This window comes from Neofelis nebulosa, chromosome 8 (genome assembly GCF_028018385.1).
Source record: "Neofelis nebulosa isolate mNeoNeb1 chromosome 8, mNeoNeb1.pri, whole genome shotgun sequence".
Taxonomy (NCBI): Eukaryota; Metazoa; Chordata; class Mammalia; order Carnivora; family Felidae; genus Neofelis; species Neofelis nebulosa.
Genome location: NC_080789.1, coordinates 25079848 through 25100849, shown reverse-complemented (window position 1 = coordinate 25100849; position 21002 = coordinate 25079848). Strand labels below are relative to the sequence as shown.

The 21002-nt window shown below is 40.0% G+C and overlaps 1 protein-coding gene across 2 annotated transcripts in view; it reads right to left on the bottom strand.

The window, feature by feature from the left end:
• Positions 1 to 4200: 4200 nt before the first annotated feature.
• The window catches only part of LTA4H (leukotriene A4 hydrolase), a 34509-nt gene continuing 17707 nt past the window's right edge, over positions 4201 to 21002 (bottom strand). Inside the window, exons 10-19 of one of the 2 annotated variants that reach the window (XM_058741720.1) lie at positions 20492 to 20562; positions 19708 to 19819; positions 19014 to 19158; positions 17946 to 18049; positions 17521 to 17591; positions 15105 to 15159; positions 8247 to 8342; positions 6220 to 6302; positions 5198 to 5302; positions 4201 to 4480 (exon numbers count right to left, since the gene is read on the bottom strand). In XM_058741720.1, coding sequence (XP_058597703.1) covers positions 4363 to 4480; positions 5198 to 5302; positions 6220 to 6302; positions 8247 to 8342; positions 15105 to 15159; positions 17521 to 17591; positions 17946 to 18049; positions 19014 to 19158; positions 19708 to 19819; positions 20492 to 20562 — 960 coding nt within the window. In that variant the 3' untranslated portion in view covers positions 4201 to 4362. The remainder of the gene's footprint in view (positions 4481 to 5197; positions 5303 to 6219; positions 6303 to 8246; positions 8343 to 15104; positions 15160 to 17520; positions 17592 to 17945; positions 18050 to 19013; positions 19159 to 19707; positions 19820 to 20491; positions 20563 to 21002) is intronic. The other variant, XM_058741721.1, reaches the window with a different exon arrangement.

Sequence of the window (21002 nt, the reverse complement as noted above, 5' to 3'; positions counted from 1 at the left end):
CATTTGCAAATGTCTTCTCCCATTCCATCGGTTGCCTTTTTGTTTTGCTGATTGCTTCCTTCGCTGTGCAGAAGCTTTTTATTTTGGTGAGGTCCCAATAGTTCATTTTTGCTTTTGTTTCCCTTGCCTCTGGAGACGTGTTGAGTAAGAAGTTGCTGCGGCCAAGATCAGAGAGGTTTTTGCCTGCTTTCTCCTCGAGGATTTTGATGGCCTCCCGTCTTACATGTAGGTCTTTCATCCATTTTGAGTTTATTTTTGTGTATGGTGTAAGAAAGTGGTCCAGGTTCATTTTTCTGCATGTCGCTGTCCAGTTTTCCCAGCACCACTTGCTGAACAGACTGTCGTCTTTATTCCACTGAATATTCTTTCCTGCTTTGTCAAAGATTAGTTGGCCATACATTTGTGGGTCCATTTCTGGGTTCTCTATTCTGTTCCTCTGATCTAGGTGTCTGTTTTTGTGCCAGTACCATACTGTCTTGATGATTACAGCTTTATAGTGTAGCTTCAAGTCTGGATTGTGATGCCTCCTGCTTTGGTTTTCTTTTTCAAGATTGCTTTGGCTATTCAGGGTCTTTTCTGGTTCTATACAAATTTTAGGATTGTTTGTTCTAGCTCTGTGAAGAATGCTGGTGTTATTTCGATAGGGATTGTATTGAATATGTAGATTGCTTTGGGTAGGATTGACATTTTAACAATATTTGTTCTTCCTATCCAGGAGCATGGAATCTTTTTCCATTTTTTTGTGTCTTCTTCCATTTCTTTCATAAGCTTTCTATAGTTCTCAGTGTATAGATTTTTCGCCTCTTTGGTTAGATTTATTCCTAGGTATTTTATGGTTTTTGGTGCAATTGTAAATGGGATCAATTCCTTGATTTCTCTTTCTGTCACTTCACTGTTGGTGTATAGGAATGCGACCGATTTCTGTGCATTGATTTTATATCCTGCAGCTTTGCTGAATTCATGAATCAATTCTAGCAGTTTTTTGGTGGAATCTCTTGGGTTTTCCATATACAGTATCATGTCATCTGCGAAGAGTGAAAGTTTGACCTCCTCATGGCCAATTTGGATGCCTTTTATTTCTTTGTGTTGTCTGATTGCTGAGACCAAGACTTCCAATACTATGTTGAATAACAGTGGAGAGAGTGGACATCCCTGTCTTGTTCCTGACCTTAGGGAGAAAGCTCTCAGTTTTTCCCCATTGAGGATGATATTAGCATTGGGTCTTTTGTACATGGCTTTTATGATCTTGAGGTATGATCTTTCTATCCCTACTTTCTTGAGGGTTTTTATCAAGAAAAGATGTTGTATTTTGTTAAATGCTTTCTCTGCATCTATTGAGAGGATCATATGGTTCTTGTTGTCACCATCTGAATTTGATGCACATAAGAAATCTTAAATTCCAGTACCCTGTCTTCTGACCATGCCCCTTTAGCCTTCCAGCTCCCCCCTTACTTTAGTCATCTTTGCCCTTGGACCTGGCCTCTGGTTGGCTCCTCCTTTCCTCCATTTCCCACCAGCTTCCTCATTTTCTTTCCTAGGAAGCTGGTGTCCTGGTTGCTTACCTGGGCCACTCTTTCTTCAGCACTTTGAAATCCCTTTATCACCCTAAACCTATGCCTTCCCTGAGTTAAATTCACCCCCTGGGTCATCATAACAAACTGCTATCTGTGTTCACCCTGGTGGAAGGCTCTGCTATAGAAAGTTCTGTGATGATGTACATCATGGCACTGTCATTCTACTTGCCCCTCCCCCTCAGCAGGTTTCTAAAACATTCACCCACTTCTCAACATCCATCTCCTCTAGTTTTCAGAGGAAGACCTTACCTTTTACGTCTCTGAGAAAACTGAGGCCCTTAGAGGTGAAACACCTAACCTTCTACCCTCCTCCATTCACTCAGCCAACAAATATTTTTGAATACCTGTTCTATCCCAAGCAAAATGCCAGGTGCTGGGAATGAAATAAGGGACATTCTCTGGCTTCATGGTGCTACTCTGGTGATGGATGTACTTACAAAGAAGACTACCAAGAAGTCCAGCCATCCACTGTGTGGTGAGAAAACACAAACCACTTGGGCACTCCAGTTGCCAGGCTCAGCTGAGCCCAGCTTGTGACTAATCCTGGGTCAGACTTCAGACATGTGAGGGAGGAAGCATCTGGATGATACCACCCAACGAATTGAGTTACCCCCAGCCATTTGGAGATTTCAACCCCTGCCCTAGACAACATGGAGCAGAGTCAAGCTATTTTCACTTCCCAATGACCTTTGGGTCATTTTTTTATCCATCTGGAACACATTTCCAACTTTCTTTGCTAAGTTAGATATTTCTTATCCCTGAAGACTCAGTATAGGCCTTCTCTTCCCCAGGAAGCATCTCCTAAACCCTTTGGATGGGTTAAGCGGCCCTTCCCCGGGTTGCTTTAGCATACCTCTTCTTTAGCAGTGTATAGAAATTATCTTTGTTCACCCAGAAATTATGTGTATATCCAGCCTAGCACAAATATATTCAACATATGCTTATTAGCTGAAGTGTGTAAATGTGGACTCCACTGAGCTCTGGCCCAGGTAAAGCTGTGATGTTTGTCTCTAGCGCCCTCTACCTTCTTCACCTCATCCTTCACCACCACCCTTCAATTGAAGTGTCCCTTGTCCCAATTCCCTTCCAGGTTCGTTCATCAATGGTAACTGAAACGTGACCTTAACTTAGAGTGTGGGAAAGCTTATGGGGGAGGAGAAGGCTTCAAAAGCATCATTTGGGTCCATAGATTTGCTAAAGTCTAATCATTCAGAACCTGATTATATACCAGGGATGTGAGCTGAACTCTGTCCTATGGACTTTCTGGTACGGAAGACACGTTAAAGCAGAGCCTTGAGAAACAGAATCACTGCGGTGTAGATGTGTCCAGAAGCAGGGAACTGCTAGAGAGAGAGAGTAGGGAGAATCTCAGGATTATTTCTGTATATTTAATGATACACCTCCACCCACATTTATACTCTGAGACATCACTCCTCTTGCTAAAGTTTATCTGGCCATGGGTGGACCCAAACTGGGTCAGAGTCTCACCTCTCGGAATTTGAAATTGAGACAGTCTTTCCATGTGACAAGAACTATTTACAACAGCAAAGCTGGAGGGTAGCCAGACTCTACAGTTTGGAGGAGAGAAGCAGAAATGAGAGACAAGAAAGAGTATTGCTTGCTTGGCAATTCTGGGTGTCAGTGCCCTTCTGTTTGTCCACAGGTTCTGACAACCTGCCCCTGCCCTGTATCCTTAAAATAATCCTCCTTTTCCTTTTCTGACTTCTAGTCATGAGTCGTTGTCACTTACAATCAAAGAATTCTAATACAACTGTGGTTCCCAAACCGTGTGCTGAGGCGCCCCAGGGTACATTACACTCATGGGATGCTTTGTTACATTTGGTTCAAGTCGTATCATTTTCAGTGTGTATTATATGTACAGTATATACTATAATTGTATTCTTTCTATGGGCTTTGTGCTCTACAAGGATGAAGAATGTTTGGTGACCACTAAGGAAAGGAGTAAGGTTGAACAGACAGGAGAGACTCTGAAAGGCTGATGGGAAATACTGGTGTTCGGAGTGGTCATTTGACCCTGACAGACAGGACAGCAGGACACGTCCAGTGGATCAGCAGGTGGATGCAGGGTGGGGGTAACAATGCTCCCTATAGAGTTTATACAGTTTGGAAAGGGCATTTATACTATGTTCACTGGGCGGGTGGGGGAGCAAATCCAACTGAGTGTTCATGTTATTTAAAAAGCAAAACCTGGGGTGCTAGGGTGGCTCAGTGGGTTAAGCATCGAACTCTTGATTTCAGCTCAGGCCATGATCTCACGGTTCGTGAGTTCAAGCCCTGCATCAGGCTCTGTGCTGAGCGTGCAGAGCTTGCTTGGGATTCTCTCTTTCTCTCTCTGCCCCTCCCCCATTTGCGCTTGCTCTCCCTCAAAATAAACAGACTTAAAAAAATAAAACCTTTAAAAAGCAAAACCCTAATCATGTTGAATGTTTGGTGTGTAGCAGCTTCATATTAAGGAACTTAAAATGTCATGTAAATAATATGTTGACACTTTTGGTGATCGTGCTGGGGAAAATAAATATGTAATTACAAATTTTACATTTATAAATTAAAAGACCAAACTTTGTTAAAATGCACTTTACAAAGAACATGCCACTGGCAGGGAGGAAAAAAAAAGGTAGCTCAGCTTTATTTATGAAAATCACTGACAAGATAATAAAAACCGAAAACAAAAACAACATTTTAGTTACAATGTGAGCTGAAGTTTTTCCATTTCTTTGTGACTGCAGTTTAAAAAAGAAAAATGTCTGAAATCATCATTGGTAGGTCCTCAATCCACTTTTAAATCTTTCCCCACCAGCATGGCCGTCACGGGGTGCATGCTAGCTCTGTGCTCCTGGTAGGTACGGACGGCTTGATCGTGGTATTTGTCAAAGGCAGCAAGGTCTCTGTGGGAGCGGGAAAAAAAGCAAGAAAGTTGGATAATGACTTATTACTTTGGCAAGTAATGTTTTATGTGGCAGGTATAATTTTATTATTGTGAAATTAATGAAAAGATTAATTATGACTGTCTATGTCATGGTTATATATTTTTCAGAATTCCTGCCAAACCCACAGTCAAAATAACTTCATTAAGATATTCTTAAATTCTAGCTTTTAGCCAAGATACAACTTTTCCCCTCTACCGTGCATTGCTTTATTATATGTCAAGCAACCTATTCTTCCACTTCATTGGGACATTTGAATCAAAAAGGTTTGGCTTTATCTGTTCATTTCTTATTGCATTTGAATTAACTTCAGACTCTTTCTCTTGTCCATGCCTATCCACGCCTACCCACCAATTATCTCCTACTTGCTTTTAAAGACCGTTCGGTGCACATAAGATTGCTTTCTATTTACTTCCTTTTCACCAGTGTCTAAGCCTATCTGGCCCATAATAGGTAATTGATATATAATGTTTCTAAAACAGCTAATCCAATTACCTCAAATTCTAAGTATTTTAGAAGTGTTCATTCCTATTCCAAAATTATACCTGTAATCTTTAACAAATTTAAAAATTATTTTTAGATGGGATTTTGCAAAGTATTTTAACAACTGGAAAAACTTAAGATTGTTCTTCCCCATTCCTGATCTAAATTCAAAGCACCATTTGAGTGGGTTCTTACTTGAATAAGGGCCGCGTAAATTTCATTCGTCCTTGCTCAGTTGCCATTTTTAGAGCCAAAGGAACTGCTTCCTCCCATTTCGACTGAATGCAGAGCCGTAACCATCTGAAAGGAAGATTTTTAGGGGGCGTGGGGTAGGAAATGAGGAGGAAGGGGCGGGACATACAGTCACATCTGAAGATTACTTTCATAGTGATAAGTAATCCCATTATAATTCTACTGCACACCTCTTTATATTATGTCTTTATTCTGAGAATCTCAAATCCTACTTTTTTTTCCAAATCCTTTTATATACAATTCAACAACTGGAGAAGAGAAGGAAGAGTTGTTTGTTCTTGACAAAGACCAGACATTTTAAAAGGCTAGCTTACGTTGGTGTTCATGTACCTTATCTGTGCAGTTTCTAAAGGAAATTAAACTTTGGTTTAAGACTCACACTACAAATCAGAAGAAAGATTAGTCACATAACAGAATCAGAGATTTCTTTTTTTTTTTTCTTTTTTTTTTTTAACGTGTATTTATTTTTGAGACAGAGAGAGACAGAGCATGAACGGGGGAGGGGCAGAGAGAGAGGGAGACACAGAATCGGAAACAGGCTCCAGGCTCTGAGCCATCAGCACAGAGCCTGACGCGGGGCTCGAACTCACGGACCGCGAGATCGTGACCCGAGCCGAAGTTGAACGCCCAACCGACTGAGCCACCCAGGCGCCCCCAGAATCAGAGATTTCTAACTATTCCCTTATCAGAGTCAATTTGGCTAGTTGTGGAAGAACTATTTACCTCTGGATTCCTAATTCTCCTTTTTGTCTTAAGGCCAAGAGAAGCTTAGAACAAATTCTAAGAAAAAGATTAATACTCTCATCTTACAGATACTGCAAGTATTCCTATGATTATTTATACAAGTGCAGAAGATTTCATAGGATTTCTTAAAACTCATGTATGGCTCTGACTCTGCTTTCCCTTTCTCCACATTTTAAACTAGTTTCTACTTTCTTCCACAGAGACAAGTTAAAATGATGTACCTGAATCGTATTTCAGAATTGTTAACGGCATTCAACTTGTACACCTCTTGCATTCGCTTTATATGCCCCAATGGAAGAGGTGCCTAAGAGCAAAATAAAGAAGTATGACGTATCATTTCAACAGGATTCCTTGGAAGAAAGGAGCTGGGGGGAAATTCTTAGCCAGATTAAAATCCTAAATATTTTCAAATATAGAAATAAGTTAGATAAAATGAAAACAAATGCACACTACAATACATTTTGTGCCAACTCATTCTGGATAAGGATGTTCTACTAGGGGCGAAGGGATAGTTTAATTTGTGAGGTACCTAGAGAATTAAATGAGAATTTCTCTCCTCAGACCTTCTGGTATATATAAAATCTAGCTTTCTAACTCTTTCCAGAGTCCTTCAAGTTTTTCCTTATACTTTATCTATCTTAAATTTATCCTATTCTCTGTATTAAACCACAGTTCTTTGTTTCCTCACAGATTACCCTGAGCTTTATCTTTGCATATTTCCTCTGAAATCCCTTTTAAATGATCTATATGCCTACAAAATAGCTTTTAAAACTTCTATATTACAGGTCCTTTGAGAACCTGATGAGTAATATGGACCCTTTCCTTAGGAAAAAGAGATCCATTTACCATACAAACACAAATGTCTCTATACAATTTCAGGAGTTCATGAACCTCCTGTGCCTGGCTTAACCTTAAGCTAAAATGGGGAGCAAGTCTGGTGAGGAAAGAAGGAAGACAAGTTCAGTTTGGACAAGCAGGGAGGCTGAGGTGCTGCTAGGTGGGTGGTGACTCTCCTCTGCTGCCACGACTCATCTTACAAAACCCGCCCCATGCTCGCTCCGGAAGCATCTCTGCTCTGAGTGCCAGACCGTTCCCAAACTGTTTGGTCTCAGCTAACCTCCAAGTCCGCCCTGGTAGGTCCACTGGTTAAGGTCCCCTCCTGGACCCCCAATCTTCCCCCATTTTTGCCATGCCTTTTCTGGAAACGTCTCGTCAGTTCCTCCCTTTCCCTGGCCCCAAGGCAGCGCTAAAGACATTTATGAAAAATGGCAACTTTATGCCCTAAAAAATTGATTCTCACCAAGCCCCTGTTGCCTAAAATCCATTCCTCCCTTTGTGTTGATTCCTTAGGAAACTCCGTCCAGTCTTCTTTATCCCTCTCAAGGTCCTCAGGCCCAACAGAGCATTTTAATGTGAAAGCCAAGACCCAGTCATTCCCTCCCTCTCAAAATGCAGCCTCCTCTTTCTGTTTTACATATTCTTTTTATTACCTTGGTTTGAAACCTTAAGATCTGCTTGGACTCATTCCTGTTAACCGCCAAATCCAGCCAGGCACAAACCCATGCCTTTTACCCTTCACCCCTGCCCCCTCCTTTCCTACCAGTGCCCCCTGGTACTGTCTCCCAGATAACTCCACCACCCGTGTTCCTCATGTTGATCCACCAGCAGACTTGTTTTATAATCCATCCTTTCCTGTTAAAAATGTTAGATCCCTTCCTACCTACAAAATCTGATTCTTAGCTTAGCATTCAAGATTCATCACATCCTATACCAGGCTTTCTAGAACGATCTTCATTAACTTCTGCAACACGGTGGCTTGCTACTCCCTCGGACTTGAATTTCCACCTCTGCATGATGATGCTGCTCTCCTCAAAGCTAGCTCCACTCCCACAAAACCTTTCCTTGATGATGCCATTTAGAAGGGAGTCCTTCTTTACTGATTAAGTTTTTCTCAAATGATACCTAAAATATGTCTCCTTTAATTGCCAAATTTTGTATGTGTGACCTTTCCTACTAGATTATAAGCTTTTGTGGATATGGTTTCTTTCTTTCTTGAATATTTTCATATTTATAATAACACTAAACATAATAAGCATTCAACAAATGTCTTTAAAGAAACAAATGAATTTTATAAATTTTTTTTCCCATTGGTTTTCACATTAACATTTTTTTCCAAGTTGGGTTTGACCTAAATGCTGTGCTTTTATTATGTCCATTGTAATGTCTCATGTTTTGAGCTAGTACTTACTTTCTGGAGCATCTGTGCTAAGAATTCGTTCAGCTGATGACTAGAGAGGTCCTTCAGGTCTGCTGCGGTGAATGAGTTTAAATCATCTTCTTTGGCCTAAAAAAAATGTTTCCTGGTTATTTTGTATAAAATGTACAAGTTAATAATATTTATTGGTTCACCTAACATAAAAATAAAAATTAAGAAAAAGACAGAAATATAAGGATGTACAAGATGGTAAAAAATAAATTTAAGCCTTGGCTACTTTCATAATTTTGAGATGATGTTACTTTAACTTAAAGAGCTAACATGACTCCTAAAATTTATATTACTTAAGAGAAATTAGACTATTAATAGGAAAAAAATTTTTACATCCTTTGTACCATTCAAGATGTACAGATTGTCAAAGTAAAGAAATATTACAAACAGCATGTCAACTAATTTACAGGCTAATTGTAAAATTTGGGTAAAGGATCAAATTGCATACTTTTAAATATTACACTAATTAATTGGTAAGGCCACAAACTGATGTTTCCCTCCAACCCCACACATTCTGTTTTCCCCACTTAATCTTGGAAATCATCTAAGAAAAAGAAAAATGAGTCTGTACTTTTTAATTTAGGATTCACTGCCAAAAATCTTTGAAGATATGATTAAGAGATATTAAATGAAGATTATCAAAGTAATTGTTTAAAAAATCTTTAAGTAGTTTTGAATTCCTTTCAACTAGGGTTTCTTTATTATTATTTTATTTTAATTCTAGTATAGTTAACCTACACTGTTATATTAGTTTCAGGTATACAATATAGAGATTCAACAATTCCACGTTATTACCCAGCGCTCATCATGACAAATGGACTCCTTAGTCCCCATCACCTATTTAACCCATCCTCCTATCCACCTCCCCTCTGGTAACCATCAGTTTGTTCTGTATAGTTAAGAGTCTGTTTCTTGGTTTGTTTCTGTCTTTTTTCCTTTGCCCATTTGTTTTGTTTCTTGCATTCCACATTGAGTGAAAGCATATGGTATTTGTCTTTCTCTAACAGATTTTACCTAGCATTATACTCTCTAGCTCCATCCATGTCAATGCAAATGGAAAGATTTCTTTCTTTTTTATGGCTGAATAATATTCCTCTATGTGTGTGTGTGTGTGTGTGTGTGTGTGTGTGTGTGTGTGTACGTGCACATCATCTTTATCCATTAATCTATTGATGAACACTTGGGCTGCTTCCATAATTTGGCTATTGTAAATTAATGCTGCTATAAACACAGGGGTGCATGTATCCCTTAGAATTAGTGTTTTTGTATTTATTGGGTAAATACCCAGTAGTGTGATTACTGGATCATAGGGTATTTGTATTTTTAACTTTTTGAGGAACCTCCATACTATCTTCCACATAAACTAGGGTTTCTTTTAACTTTAAAAGAAACATATGCAATGTTTAAAAAAATCAGATAGGACTGAATGAAAAATTCCTTTGTTTTTGCCACGTCTCTAGGTCCTACTCCCCAGTGACCAATATGAATATTCCTCGTATATCCTTCCAGGAAATTTAATGCATAAATATATCCTTGTAAAGAAACATTATTTTACACCTTCCTCCCTGTTCAGAACCCCCTTTACTATCTCTCTTTGGAACCTCACCTTGGTTATCAAAACTTACAGATCTCATGCTCTGCTCAAAAACATGCAAATTTAAAATATTTATTAAGGCTATGTCGTAAGTGGTAAAAACATTAAAAGCAATGGAATGATAAACCAAAATTCAAGGTAATGGTTACCTTTCTGGGAAGGCAATGTGGATAGAGAGGGGAATGAGATGGGGAGGGTTGCTCCAAAAGTACCACTGAGGTTTTCTTTCTTATGTTAGTGGTGGGTACACCTTTTTATACCTTCCGATAGGTGATACACATTTTTTCTTTTGCATTTTTTTTAATATTTAAGAAAAACAATTGAACAATAAAACAAGGCAAAGGGAGAACTAGTGATTACAATGTCCTCAGTCTGTCTCTGACACGACCCGCTCCTATTGATAGTGAACTATTTATAATCATCCGTGTTGGCTGCTGAGCCTAAAGGAATATCTAAGCAGAAATCAAGAGCAGGAGCAGTTTTAGTAGGTGGGCTGGCATACATTTTTCAAATGAACACAGAGGTCCTGGGTGCCTGGGTGGCTCAGTTGGTTAAGTGACCAACTTCATCTCAGGTCATGATCTTGTAGTCTGTGAGTTCAAGCCCCGCGTTGGGCTCTGTGCTGACAGCTCAGAGTCTGGCGTCTGCTTTGGATTCTGTGTCTCCCTTTCTGTCTCTCTTTCTCTCTCTCAAAAAATAAATAAACATTAAAAACAAAACAAAACCCAGAGGTCTTAATATATCACATTGCTGTAGAAGATCCATCCAAGCATGGATCCCTCATACTTTTCTCCATGACATGTTTGTGAACTACACAAAACATAAATTTAAGACACAGAAGAACTAAAGCATCATCTGTGGCAAGATGTGCCACCAGATTTCCCTCCCTGCATAGGAATAATTAGACCTTTCTAAATTATTTAGCATACATGATTAAACCACTTTTCCAATCATAACTCAACACCTCTGGTCCTTTTTGTTACAACACTGAACGCAGGAAGTATTCCAGGCAAAGTATTGATAGTGGACGTACATATGTGCACAACTACCCTGCTGGGTAAGGAGCTGCCTAGACACTTTCTACCCCCTCAAAAAAATCGTGAACTAGATCTAAAGGGTTAGTAATGTTCTAACTTGGTCATGATGTTACCAGAATCTTCAGAAAGATGTTTATATTTTATTTTAAATTACAGTATCTTTTCCCTTGGTTTAAGTTTATTTGTTTATTTATTTATTTGAGAGAGTGTGTGTGTGTGTGTGTGCATGCACACAAGAGGGGGGAGAGGAGAGAAAGAGACAGAGAGGATCCCAAGCAGGCTCCACACCATCAGCCCTGGGCCCCATGCAGGGCTCTATCTCACAATTGTGAGATCATGACCCAGGCTGAACTCAAGAGTTGGTCGCTTAGCTGCCTGAGCCACCCAGGTGCCCCTTCCCTTGGTTTCTTGTTCCATTGTTCTGATTCGCCTTACTTCTGATTTGTTTTTCTTCCTTCTTCTGGCTCTAAGAGGGTTCCCTCAAAACCTGGAACTTTCTATTCTTCTTTCTTATTCTCCACATTTAATGTTTTCAAGATCTTAACCAGCTATTTAACCTCAAAAACGTTTCAAATCTTTTATTTCCTCCTGTACTGTTCCAGTTCAAACCCCACAAGCCTTTTGGTCTGAACTACCATCTTATCTGACCTACTAGCTGGCTTTCTTACTAACTCTCACTTTTCCATATTAATTGATCCTATATGTTACACAGCTTGATTAATGGTCCTAATAAGCAACTCTGATCATTTCATTTGCTACTCAAAAACCTTTAAGGATCCACTGCTGTTTACAGATTGTTTTACATTCCTTAGTTTGACTATCAAGATTCTCTATCATAGGAAACTAACACATCTTTCCAACCTTGTTTTCCCTCTACTAATTCATGTATTTATCCAACAGTGAATAAATGGGGATGGCACTGGGGATATAGAGATGAATAAAAACAATTTCTGCTCTCAAGGAGCTTATCGCCTGGTGAAAGAAACAGATACAAGCAATACTGTAAGAAAATACATTTACAGTAAAAGCTTTTTAAAAATGAGCTTCACTGGGCAGTTGGGTGGCTCAGTTGGTTGAGCATTTGACTCTGGCTCAGGTTGTGATCTTGTCGTTCGTGAGTTCGAGCCCCACATTAGGCTCACTGCTGTCAGCCCAGAGCCCGCTTCAGATCTTCAGTCCCTCCCTCTCTCTGCACCTCCCCTGCTCATGCTCTCTCTCTCCTCTCTCTCAAAAACAACAACAAAAAAATGAGCTCCACTAAAACCACTCATTGGATTAACCGATACTTTCTACCCTCTCTGTAAAATGAGTGGACTCGTGTCCAGGGTGCGCCCTTTGCTCTGAGTGGGTGGGCCACCCCTTCAAAACTTGTGCTTTTCTTCTCCCACCTGTTGATTTATGTGTTAACTACATAAACTTGTTTCCAAATGTGTTTATGTCAATTGTAGTTGTAAGCAGGAAATCCTGTTAAATAATAGGTATACTGATGAAAGAGGAGTGCCAAAAAAAAAAAAAAAGAAGAAGTCTCTATAAATATTAAGTTTATTGCTCTGGACAAACTAAGTCAACTTTAACTTAAAAAGTGCTGTACAAAAAATGTTGCTACAGAATTTGTAGACAAGATCTTTGTAAACAGATGGGAATAACAACAGAAAAATCTAGAAGGAGCTACCAATTGCTTTGCAAGTGTATTTAAATTCTATTCCCACTTTAAAAGAAACCAAAATTGGGGCACCTGGGCGGCTGAGTTGGGTAAGTGTCTGACTTCGGCTAAGACCATGGTCTCACGGTTTGTGAGTTCAAGCCCTGCGTCAAGCTGTGGGCTGACAGCTCAGAGCCTGCTTCGGATTCTATGTCTCCCTCTCTCTCTGCCCCTCTCCTGCTCCCACTGTGTCTCTCTCAAAAATAAATAAACATTTAAAAAATAAATAGATAAAAAAATAAAAGAAACTAAAATTGGAAGTTACAGGTGCATCATGAATTTAGTTTATGCAGTTGATACACAGCTTTGGCCCCATAGTAAAAATCTGAGTAATTTATGTTTTAAAATAAAATGTTTTCCTTATGATTAGTTTTTATGACACCATGCTTTAGCCAATTTTTTCAATTAACTGGTTCACTGAACTGGCTAACTGATTCATTCCAATCTGATAAGAGTACTTTAATGATAGCACACACGTGTGCACGCGCGCGCCCGCACACACACACACACACACACACACACACAAAGACAGAAATGGTGTGATAAGGCTGTTTAGGATCCTATGGGAGAAAAGGAAGGAAAGCCTTACTTAGCCTGGGATGAGGAGAGAGTGAGGGGTGGGAGGAAGCAGAGAGGGCAGCATTATAGAAGGCAGGAAGGAATGGAAAAACACTATCTTAATGAAACCCCATGGAACTTAACGGAAGTCATTGTGGCTATGGCCCCATGTCAGAAGGGAAGAGGAGGGTTGGGAGATGAACCAGATGAATAGGCTCTAAGCTCTAACCAGGCAGAACTCACCTATCTGCGTAGGTTCCACGTTTTGTTGCTGCTTAAAAAAAAACTTTGTTTGGACTTTGTCCCTTCCACCCAGAATGTCCTCCTCTACCTCATCCATGCCCAAACCATATCCAGTCCTAGCTGAAATACCCTCTTCTGGACAAAGCTGTCCTCCATGCTGCAGCTAACCCCAATCCACTGTCCCCCGCCCCAGGTGGAGGTACTGGCTCTTTCTGGTGACCTCTTGTGACTTCATTTGTTTCTGTGCATACGCAAGTGGTTGGTGGGGGGGACAGGGACACAGAGAAAGAAAGAATCTTAAGCAGGCTCCGGCTCAGTGGAGCCTGACACAGGGCTCCATCCCACAACCCTGGGATCATGACACGAGCCAAAATCAGGAGTCAGAGGCTTACCCGACTGAGCCACCCAGGTGCCCCTGTATCTTTTTCATGCTGCTCATCACTTACTGCTTAGCATCAGTTACTTATAACTAAACTTTAGAAACAAGTGTCAAAAGGCAACATCTAAATTTGTTGCAGATAACAGGATGAAGGGTAGCAAAATACACTACTCCCAAATATGCCACTTTAGTATATTGATTATTTCAGTTGTAGGCTCTTGAAAAATAGGAAGGGCAAGGAGAGGTTTTCTCTGCACTATGCTCATCTGCCTAAAGACAGACCTTCCAAAAGGAGCTCAACTGTTTCATCAATCAGGCAAGACTGACTCCTATCACAGAAAAGGAAACTAAAAGTTGACACCACAGCCAGACAAACTTTGTCACAAACTGTCATACCTTCCATCTGTTCTCCTGAGGGCCCATTTATCTTTCCTAAAAATCATTTATTTTCCCCACTGAAATGGTGTTTAGTCCTGAATGAGGCACATCTGAGCTAGTCATTTTTCCATGGGCCTCTCCCATGTACGCATAAGATATACATGTTAATAAATTTGTTTTTCTCTTGGTAATCTGCGTTTTATTATAGAACTCTCAGCTAAAAACTCAGAGGGCAGAGGGAAAAGTACTTTTCTTCCCCTACAAGGATTGCTCCTACATTTTCTGATATTTTTCATTAAAGCGCTGTCCAGGGTACATCTTCACTCAGGTTTCTCTAAGGGTTATGTTTCAGTATATACACAGAGAGGCTCTTCTTTAGGAGGCTTCATAGATGTGAACAACACCGATCGACAGAGCAAACGTGCCTCGGTTCTTCCCTAACAGCTGGCATTAGCACTCACCTGAGACCAGTTTAGACCTACCTGGTATGGGTAAGCGCTATATTTGAAACAGTATCTTACAAGTGATTTATGAGGAAAAGAAGAAAGAGAAAATGCAAATATTTTTGCATACCTTTTTTAAGACTTGAAAAAGGAGCAAGAAAAATGAGAACTAGTACCAAACATCTATTTGCTCCCCCCCCCCCCCCCCCCAAAACTTAACTTTACACATTGAGGGCTGGTATCACTTGGGACAAACTTGACTTATTTTCTGTTGTTGTTTAAGATTTGATTTATGTAAGCAATCTCTCCACCCCGAGAGTTGTAAGCAAACTCACAACCCCGAGATCAAGGGTCACATACTCCACTGACTGAGCCAGCCAGGCACCCCCAGACTTGATTTATGAATAACCTTTCCAAATACATGAGTTTATAAGTAAAGTCCCTGATGAGTAGAGACATATTTGTACATTTCAACAAGGATCCAAAAATCACACATCAGTACTCACCACCATCCACCGCTGACTTAAGGCAATGCAAGCATTTGTCAGAGTCATATCATAGCTGCAAAGATGAAAAAATACTGGAGATTAAATTTCATAAAGATGTACATGCTTTCCCATAAATGCAACGTTGAAACTACAGAATGCACTTAACTTTCAAAGTTCTTTTTATTTTTTTATTTTTTTAAATTTTTTTAATTTTTTTAACGTTTATTTATTTTTGAGACAGAGAGAGACAGAGCATGAATGGGGGAGGGTCAGAGAGAGGGAGACACAGAATCCGAAACAGGATCCAGGCTCTGAGCTGTCAGCACAGAGCCCGACGCGGGGCTCGAACTCACGGACCACGAGATCATGACCTGAGCCGAAGTCAGCCGCTTAACTGACTGAGCCACCCAGGTGCCCCTCAAAGTTCTTTTTAAATAAAGATCAGGAACACCAGAGTGATGGAAACAGGAAATCTTCTACCTGACTTAAATATTCTGGCATCATCTAAGAACCTGGAAATCCACGTGGATACCAAATTAGTGAAGCACCTGACTATCCTTCAGAGAGAACACCCCAACATCTCCGCAAAGACAGATGCTTCCGTAGCGTGTGCTGAAGGAGCTGGGACTCAGTTGGGCAGATCTAGTGTTTGCTGTATGGCAGGCACAGTTCTAGGTGTTCATGACAATGTGACAACACGCTGCTTTCGTGGATTTTACATTCTGTTGTTCCAGCTATCTAGTCATCCCAAAAATCTGCGAGTGCCTACGTGACAGGCACTGTTCTAGACACCGGGGAAATAACGGTGTCCCAGGAGACCCTTGGGAGACTCCAAAACAATGTGATGATTTTATTTCTTCTCAGAAGAAAGTGGAAATAAACTCTGATTGTAAAGCAAAGCAAACTGCATTAAAATTTGTGAGTTCTCAACTTAGAAGATAAACCACATGTTTTGCAACGATGGAAGAGACTGTAAAATGTGTGCAAAATTCTTGCAAAATATCCCTATTTGTCCATAAATCATGCTTGCTTGCTGTGAAATGTTTCCATGAGAGAACAGTAGGGAACTTGCCCCTGAGGGTCTAAATTAAATAAGTTTTGATTAGAAGTTACCATTGAACCTGCTTAAAGAGAGTTTGTGCCCTAGGGGAGATTACAAATGGGTTAAAGCAGGGAACTCCTTTGAAGCAGCTGCCAGTCAATCTCCATAAAGTAGTCAGGGTGTTGACTGCAGGGAAAGCCTCTTGTTTGTCCCCAAAACCAAAGGGGATCAGAGGCAGTAAACTGCTCAGGCAGTAAATCACCTTCAGCTAGAATATTTCTTAGCACTGATTTCTAAGGAACAAAAGGGCAGTACAAAACCTCTGCTTATCTCTTTCTTGTGCCCTGAAACTTCCTTCTCTGTGTCACAAAAAGAACCTTGTAAGAATTAGCCCTTACTTATGGCAGGAGGAGAAGCAACCCTTACTTATGGCAAGGTCCTAAGAACAGTAGTGAGCAAAACCAGACATGAGCCTTGCTTGCATGGTGCTTCTGTGTAGGGAAGGAGAAAGACTTTGGTAATCACACAAACCAATTTAAAACGAATACTGTGGTAACAACAATGAAGAGGCCATACACGGCACCAGAAAACCCTATACAGGGACTTGACCTGGTCATAGAGGTCAAGGAATGTTCCTTTGAGCAAGTGGTTCTTGAGCTGAGACTGTTAATTAACCCGGGTCAAGACTACGCCATGTGGCGGGAAGGGCTAATAGTAGTGAACAACCTCAGTTCAGGTCTCTGACCTCAGGAGGGTATTTAGTTTAAAAGGCAGCACCCCGGAGTGGCACCTGGATGGCTCAGTGTCTGACTTTGGCTCAGGTCATGGTCTCACGGTTTGTGGGCTCGAGCCCTGGGTCAGGATTTTCTCTGTCCCTCCCCCACTCATGTGCACTCTCTCCCTAAATAAACAAACTTAGAAAACAACAAACAACAAGAACAACAACAGTATACTGGGGAGTAAAGACTGCCAGGGTTTGAATCTCAACTCTTACTACCTACTGTGCAAACTTAGGGAAGACATTTTACCTAGCTAAGCCTAATGTGTCTTCTCTGGAAATGGGATGACAACTTATAACACTGTTGTAACGATTAACATAATACTTATACAAGTTATTTCTCATTACAAAGGTTTTGAAGGAAAGGGAAATATCGTACTCTTCTCTGTATCACCAACCTTCAGCTAAAAGGAGGCATTCCGTAATTACTTGCAATTCATTGATTTATATCACGGAAATGATTCTTTTGACCTCAGGGTTAAGGTTCAAACACCTATGAAGTCTACTCGCTAACTAGTTACAGCTTAAGGAAGTCATAAAACCCTCCCCGTATCTTGGAGGAGCTTGAGGATTTAGGAGAATGAGAAGGAAAGCATTAACAGGTAAGTACTGACTTGGGTTTTACAGGAGGCATTCCAGGAGAGTACAGCCAGGCATTCCAATCAACTTGATTGAGAATATCAACCTGCAAACAGGAAGGGCACCCAGTTTGCTACAGAATAGGCTTTTCCATTGGAAACAAAAAGAATCTAAAACAGACTTATAGGTCCTCAAATCTGTAATTTTGTCTATACTGACATAACTAAAATAAGAAAATTATAATGCATTTCTGAAACATGCTATTGCAGATCTCTCTGAAATATATACACATTAGTTCATGTTGTTGAGATCACATTTTAAATAGGAAAAAATACAATGAAAGGTTGAATCTTAAATTCTAGACCAGTACTACTATTAAGTAATTCAAATCAGCCTATCAAATAGCCATTAGATGAAGATATATTGGGCATGAAAAATAAGAAAGTTTTTAAAAGCCAACCTTATCTTTAAAGTGGGAATACAGGAAATCCTTCCAGTCATCAGTGGTTATGCTCTTATAGGAAAACTTCTCAACATAAGCTTTTAGAAATCCTAGGAAAACCTCTAAGAGTTAAAAAATAAAAAGAAAAGAGAAAAAGAGAAGTTGATTAATGGAAAGGTAACTATTTAATATTTTGGGGGGTCCTTAGTGTAGTACTATTAACCATAGAGAACAGAGAATTTTCAGAGAATAGCAAAACCAGTAAAGGCTCCAGTGGTGAAAGAATGTTCAAAAAAGGAGGTAGGACTTAAGGTGGGCCTTGAAAAATAAATGTAATTTAGTGGAAGGGAGAAGAGAAATCGTAATTACAATTAAGAGGAAGATACAATGAAGAAACATAGGGGGCGCCTGGGTGGCTCAGTTGGTTAAGTGTCTGACTTCAGCTCACAGTTTGTGAGTTTGAGCCCCGCATGGGGTTGGAGCCTAGACCCTGCTTCAGAGTCTGTCTCTCCCTCTCTCTCTGCCCCTCCCCTGCTCATGCTCTCATGCGTGCGCTCTCTCTCTCTCTCTCAAAAATAAATAAATATTAAAAAAAGAGAAAGAAACATAGAAAGAACCCACAACACAAATTCTAAAAGCAATGGCCTCGGTGTGACCCGAAAGGAGAAGAATAATTTGGGACTGGCAGAACGCGTATGGGTGAAGAAGGGCCTTCAAAGTCCATGAGCAAAGGAGAATACCTCAACACCCATTGACAGGGGAAGGTTACATAAACTCAGCACATTTGTATAATGAACGAGTATGGTGGCATTAAAGAACATTAAGACAGATTTGTATGTTCTGACATGGAAGGATGTCTAACAGTGGTTAGCTAGGGAGTGGAAAGGGGCTGAGGGACTCTCACTTGTTACTCTTACAAACTTCTGTACCACATAATTTTTTTTCAATAAGTACATACTATTTTCATAATTTTTAAAATACTGATGTGTTTTCTTTAAAGACAAGCACCACAATTTTATTTAATTTTAAATAAAATTTAATTGCTCTCAAAAAAAAAAAAAAAATCAGAAAGTGCCAACTACTTGCCTGGGCCCCCAAGAAGTTGTTCAAGGTAAAAGAGTAAAGCAAAGCCCTTCTCATAGGGAACTGAAGAATATGCTACATCAGGGTCCACATTCGTCAGATCAACCACAAGTTTGGTGTAAGGATGTGTATCTCCAAACGTCTTTATCTGCAAGACACAGAATTCGATGAATGTTCAAATATGAAGACTGGTTACCACCATGCAAGCCCAGAGGCATAACTTTAGTAGGACAGTCTAGAGCTTAAACTGAGAGACTAGAAATTGTAGGGTATGTTAGCATAAATTTCCTGAAGTCTATTAATGGAATGGCTACTTGTGTCATGTTCCATAACATTTCCTGCCCAATAGTGGGTTTTATTCTTATAAAAAACTAGAAAGATGTTTCAATTCCTGGTCAGCAAATTCAACCTTTAGGAGGGAGCACTGAAAAATGACATAAATATACCAAATAAAATTCAAACTAAGTAACTGACTACATTAATTGTAAAGACCCAATGAGGTCCTACTGGTCATGAACATGACCTTACACAGCATAATGATTAGCATGTATCAATGGAATATTATACCAGACCTGCTTGATTTTCCACACCTGTAAAAATGGCTTTCTTGTTGCTACCTAGTAAAGTTAGTTTACAAACTATACTTGAATGCCTGTACAACCTTGGATGAATGCTTTTCACTCCATGACTCACTTACTGAATTCTGTAGTTCTCCCCATCCTCCCAGAGCATGAAAATGTCTGAACTTTTCACCAAACAGTCGTCCACAAATGTGGCGTTCCAAGTACACAGTATGTCCTTCGTTTAACCTGAAAAAATTTTTTTGTTGTAAATAAAATAAAAACAGTGACACAGTCGAAAGGAAAGAGCATTTTAATGAACAAAAATTTCCTTTTGGCTTTTCCAGAGTAAAGCATTGTAAAGCACAAACACTACAGTCAAAGCAGATTGCCTAAGTGGCTATTCTGCATTCCATTCAGAACAATGGGAAGCCCAGCCCAGCAGATAGCCTAGGGGAAAATTAAGCCTTGGTTCTTGTTTGACGTGTGTATTAAAATATGACCATAGCAGGAACTAAATAACAAGCTTAAGCTGAATACTCCACTCTCCCTAACATTGTGACAAGTGTTGCAGAATTTTTTTTTTAACTGTCTATCAAAGAGATGATAACAAAGAACAAGATGTTTCCACAAAACAATTCAGAGGGCCAGGAAGTAAGGGAAGAAATTAATAACAAGGACCAATAAAGAAATAATAGGGGTGCCTGAGTGACTCAGTCGGTTAAGCATCTGACTCTTGGTTTCAGCTTAGGTCACAACCTCACAGTTTGTGAGTTGGAGCCTCATGTCAGGCTCTGCGCTGACAGTATGGAGTCTGCTTGGGATTCTCGCTCCCTCTTTCTCTGCCCCCCACCCCCATCGCATCTTTCTCTCTCTAAATTAAAAAAAAAAAAAAAAAGAAATAATAAAAAAAAATCTTACCAAAAGTGGTCCCAAGTTTTGTTGGTCACTAGATTTCCTGTCCAACTATGAGATATTTCATGTGCAATAACCTAAAATGGAAATGATTCACAGTAAATAGTGGAAGGGGTTAGGAGTGAAATGGATCACTTTAATCTAAACTCCAGTAGACACTCTAGGTCTTTTAATTCCATGTTTAATTTTTTTTTTTTTTTTTTTAGCATCAGCTGAGATATTCAGGGAGTTAGTTCAGCATATGAATCATACTTTGACCAAGGACAAAAGTACAGTTTAAAAAATTAGAAACAGGGATGCTTGGGTGGCTCAGTCGGTTAAGCGTCCAACTTCGGCTCAGGTCATGATCTCACAGCTCATGGGTTCAAGCCCCATGGCAGGCTCTGTACTGACAGCTCAGAGCCCGGAGCCTGCTTTGGATTCTGTGTCTCCCTCTCTCTCTCTCTGCCCCTCCCCTGCTTGCGCACTATCTCCGTCTCTCAAAAATGAATAAACGTTAAAAAAATAATAATAAATT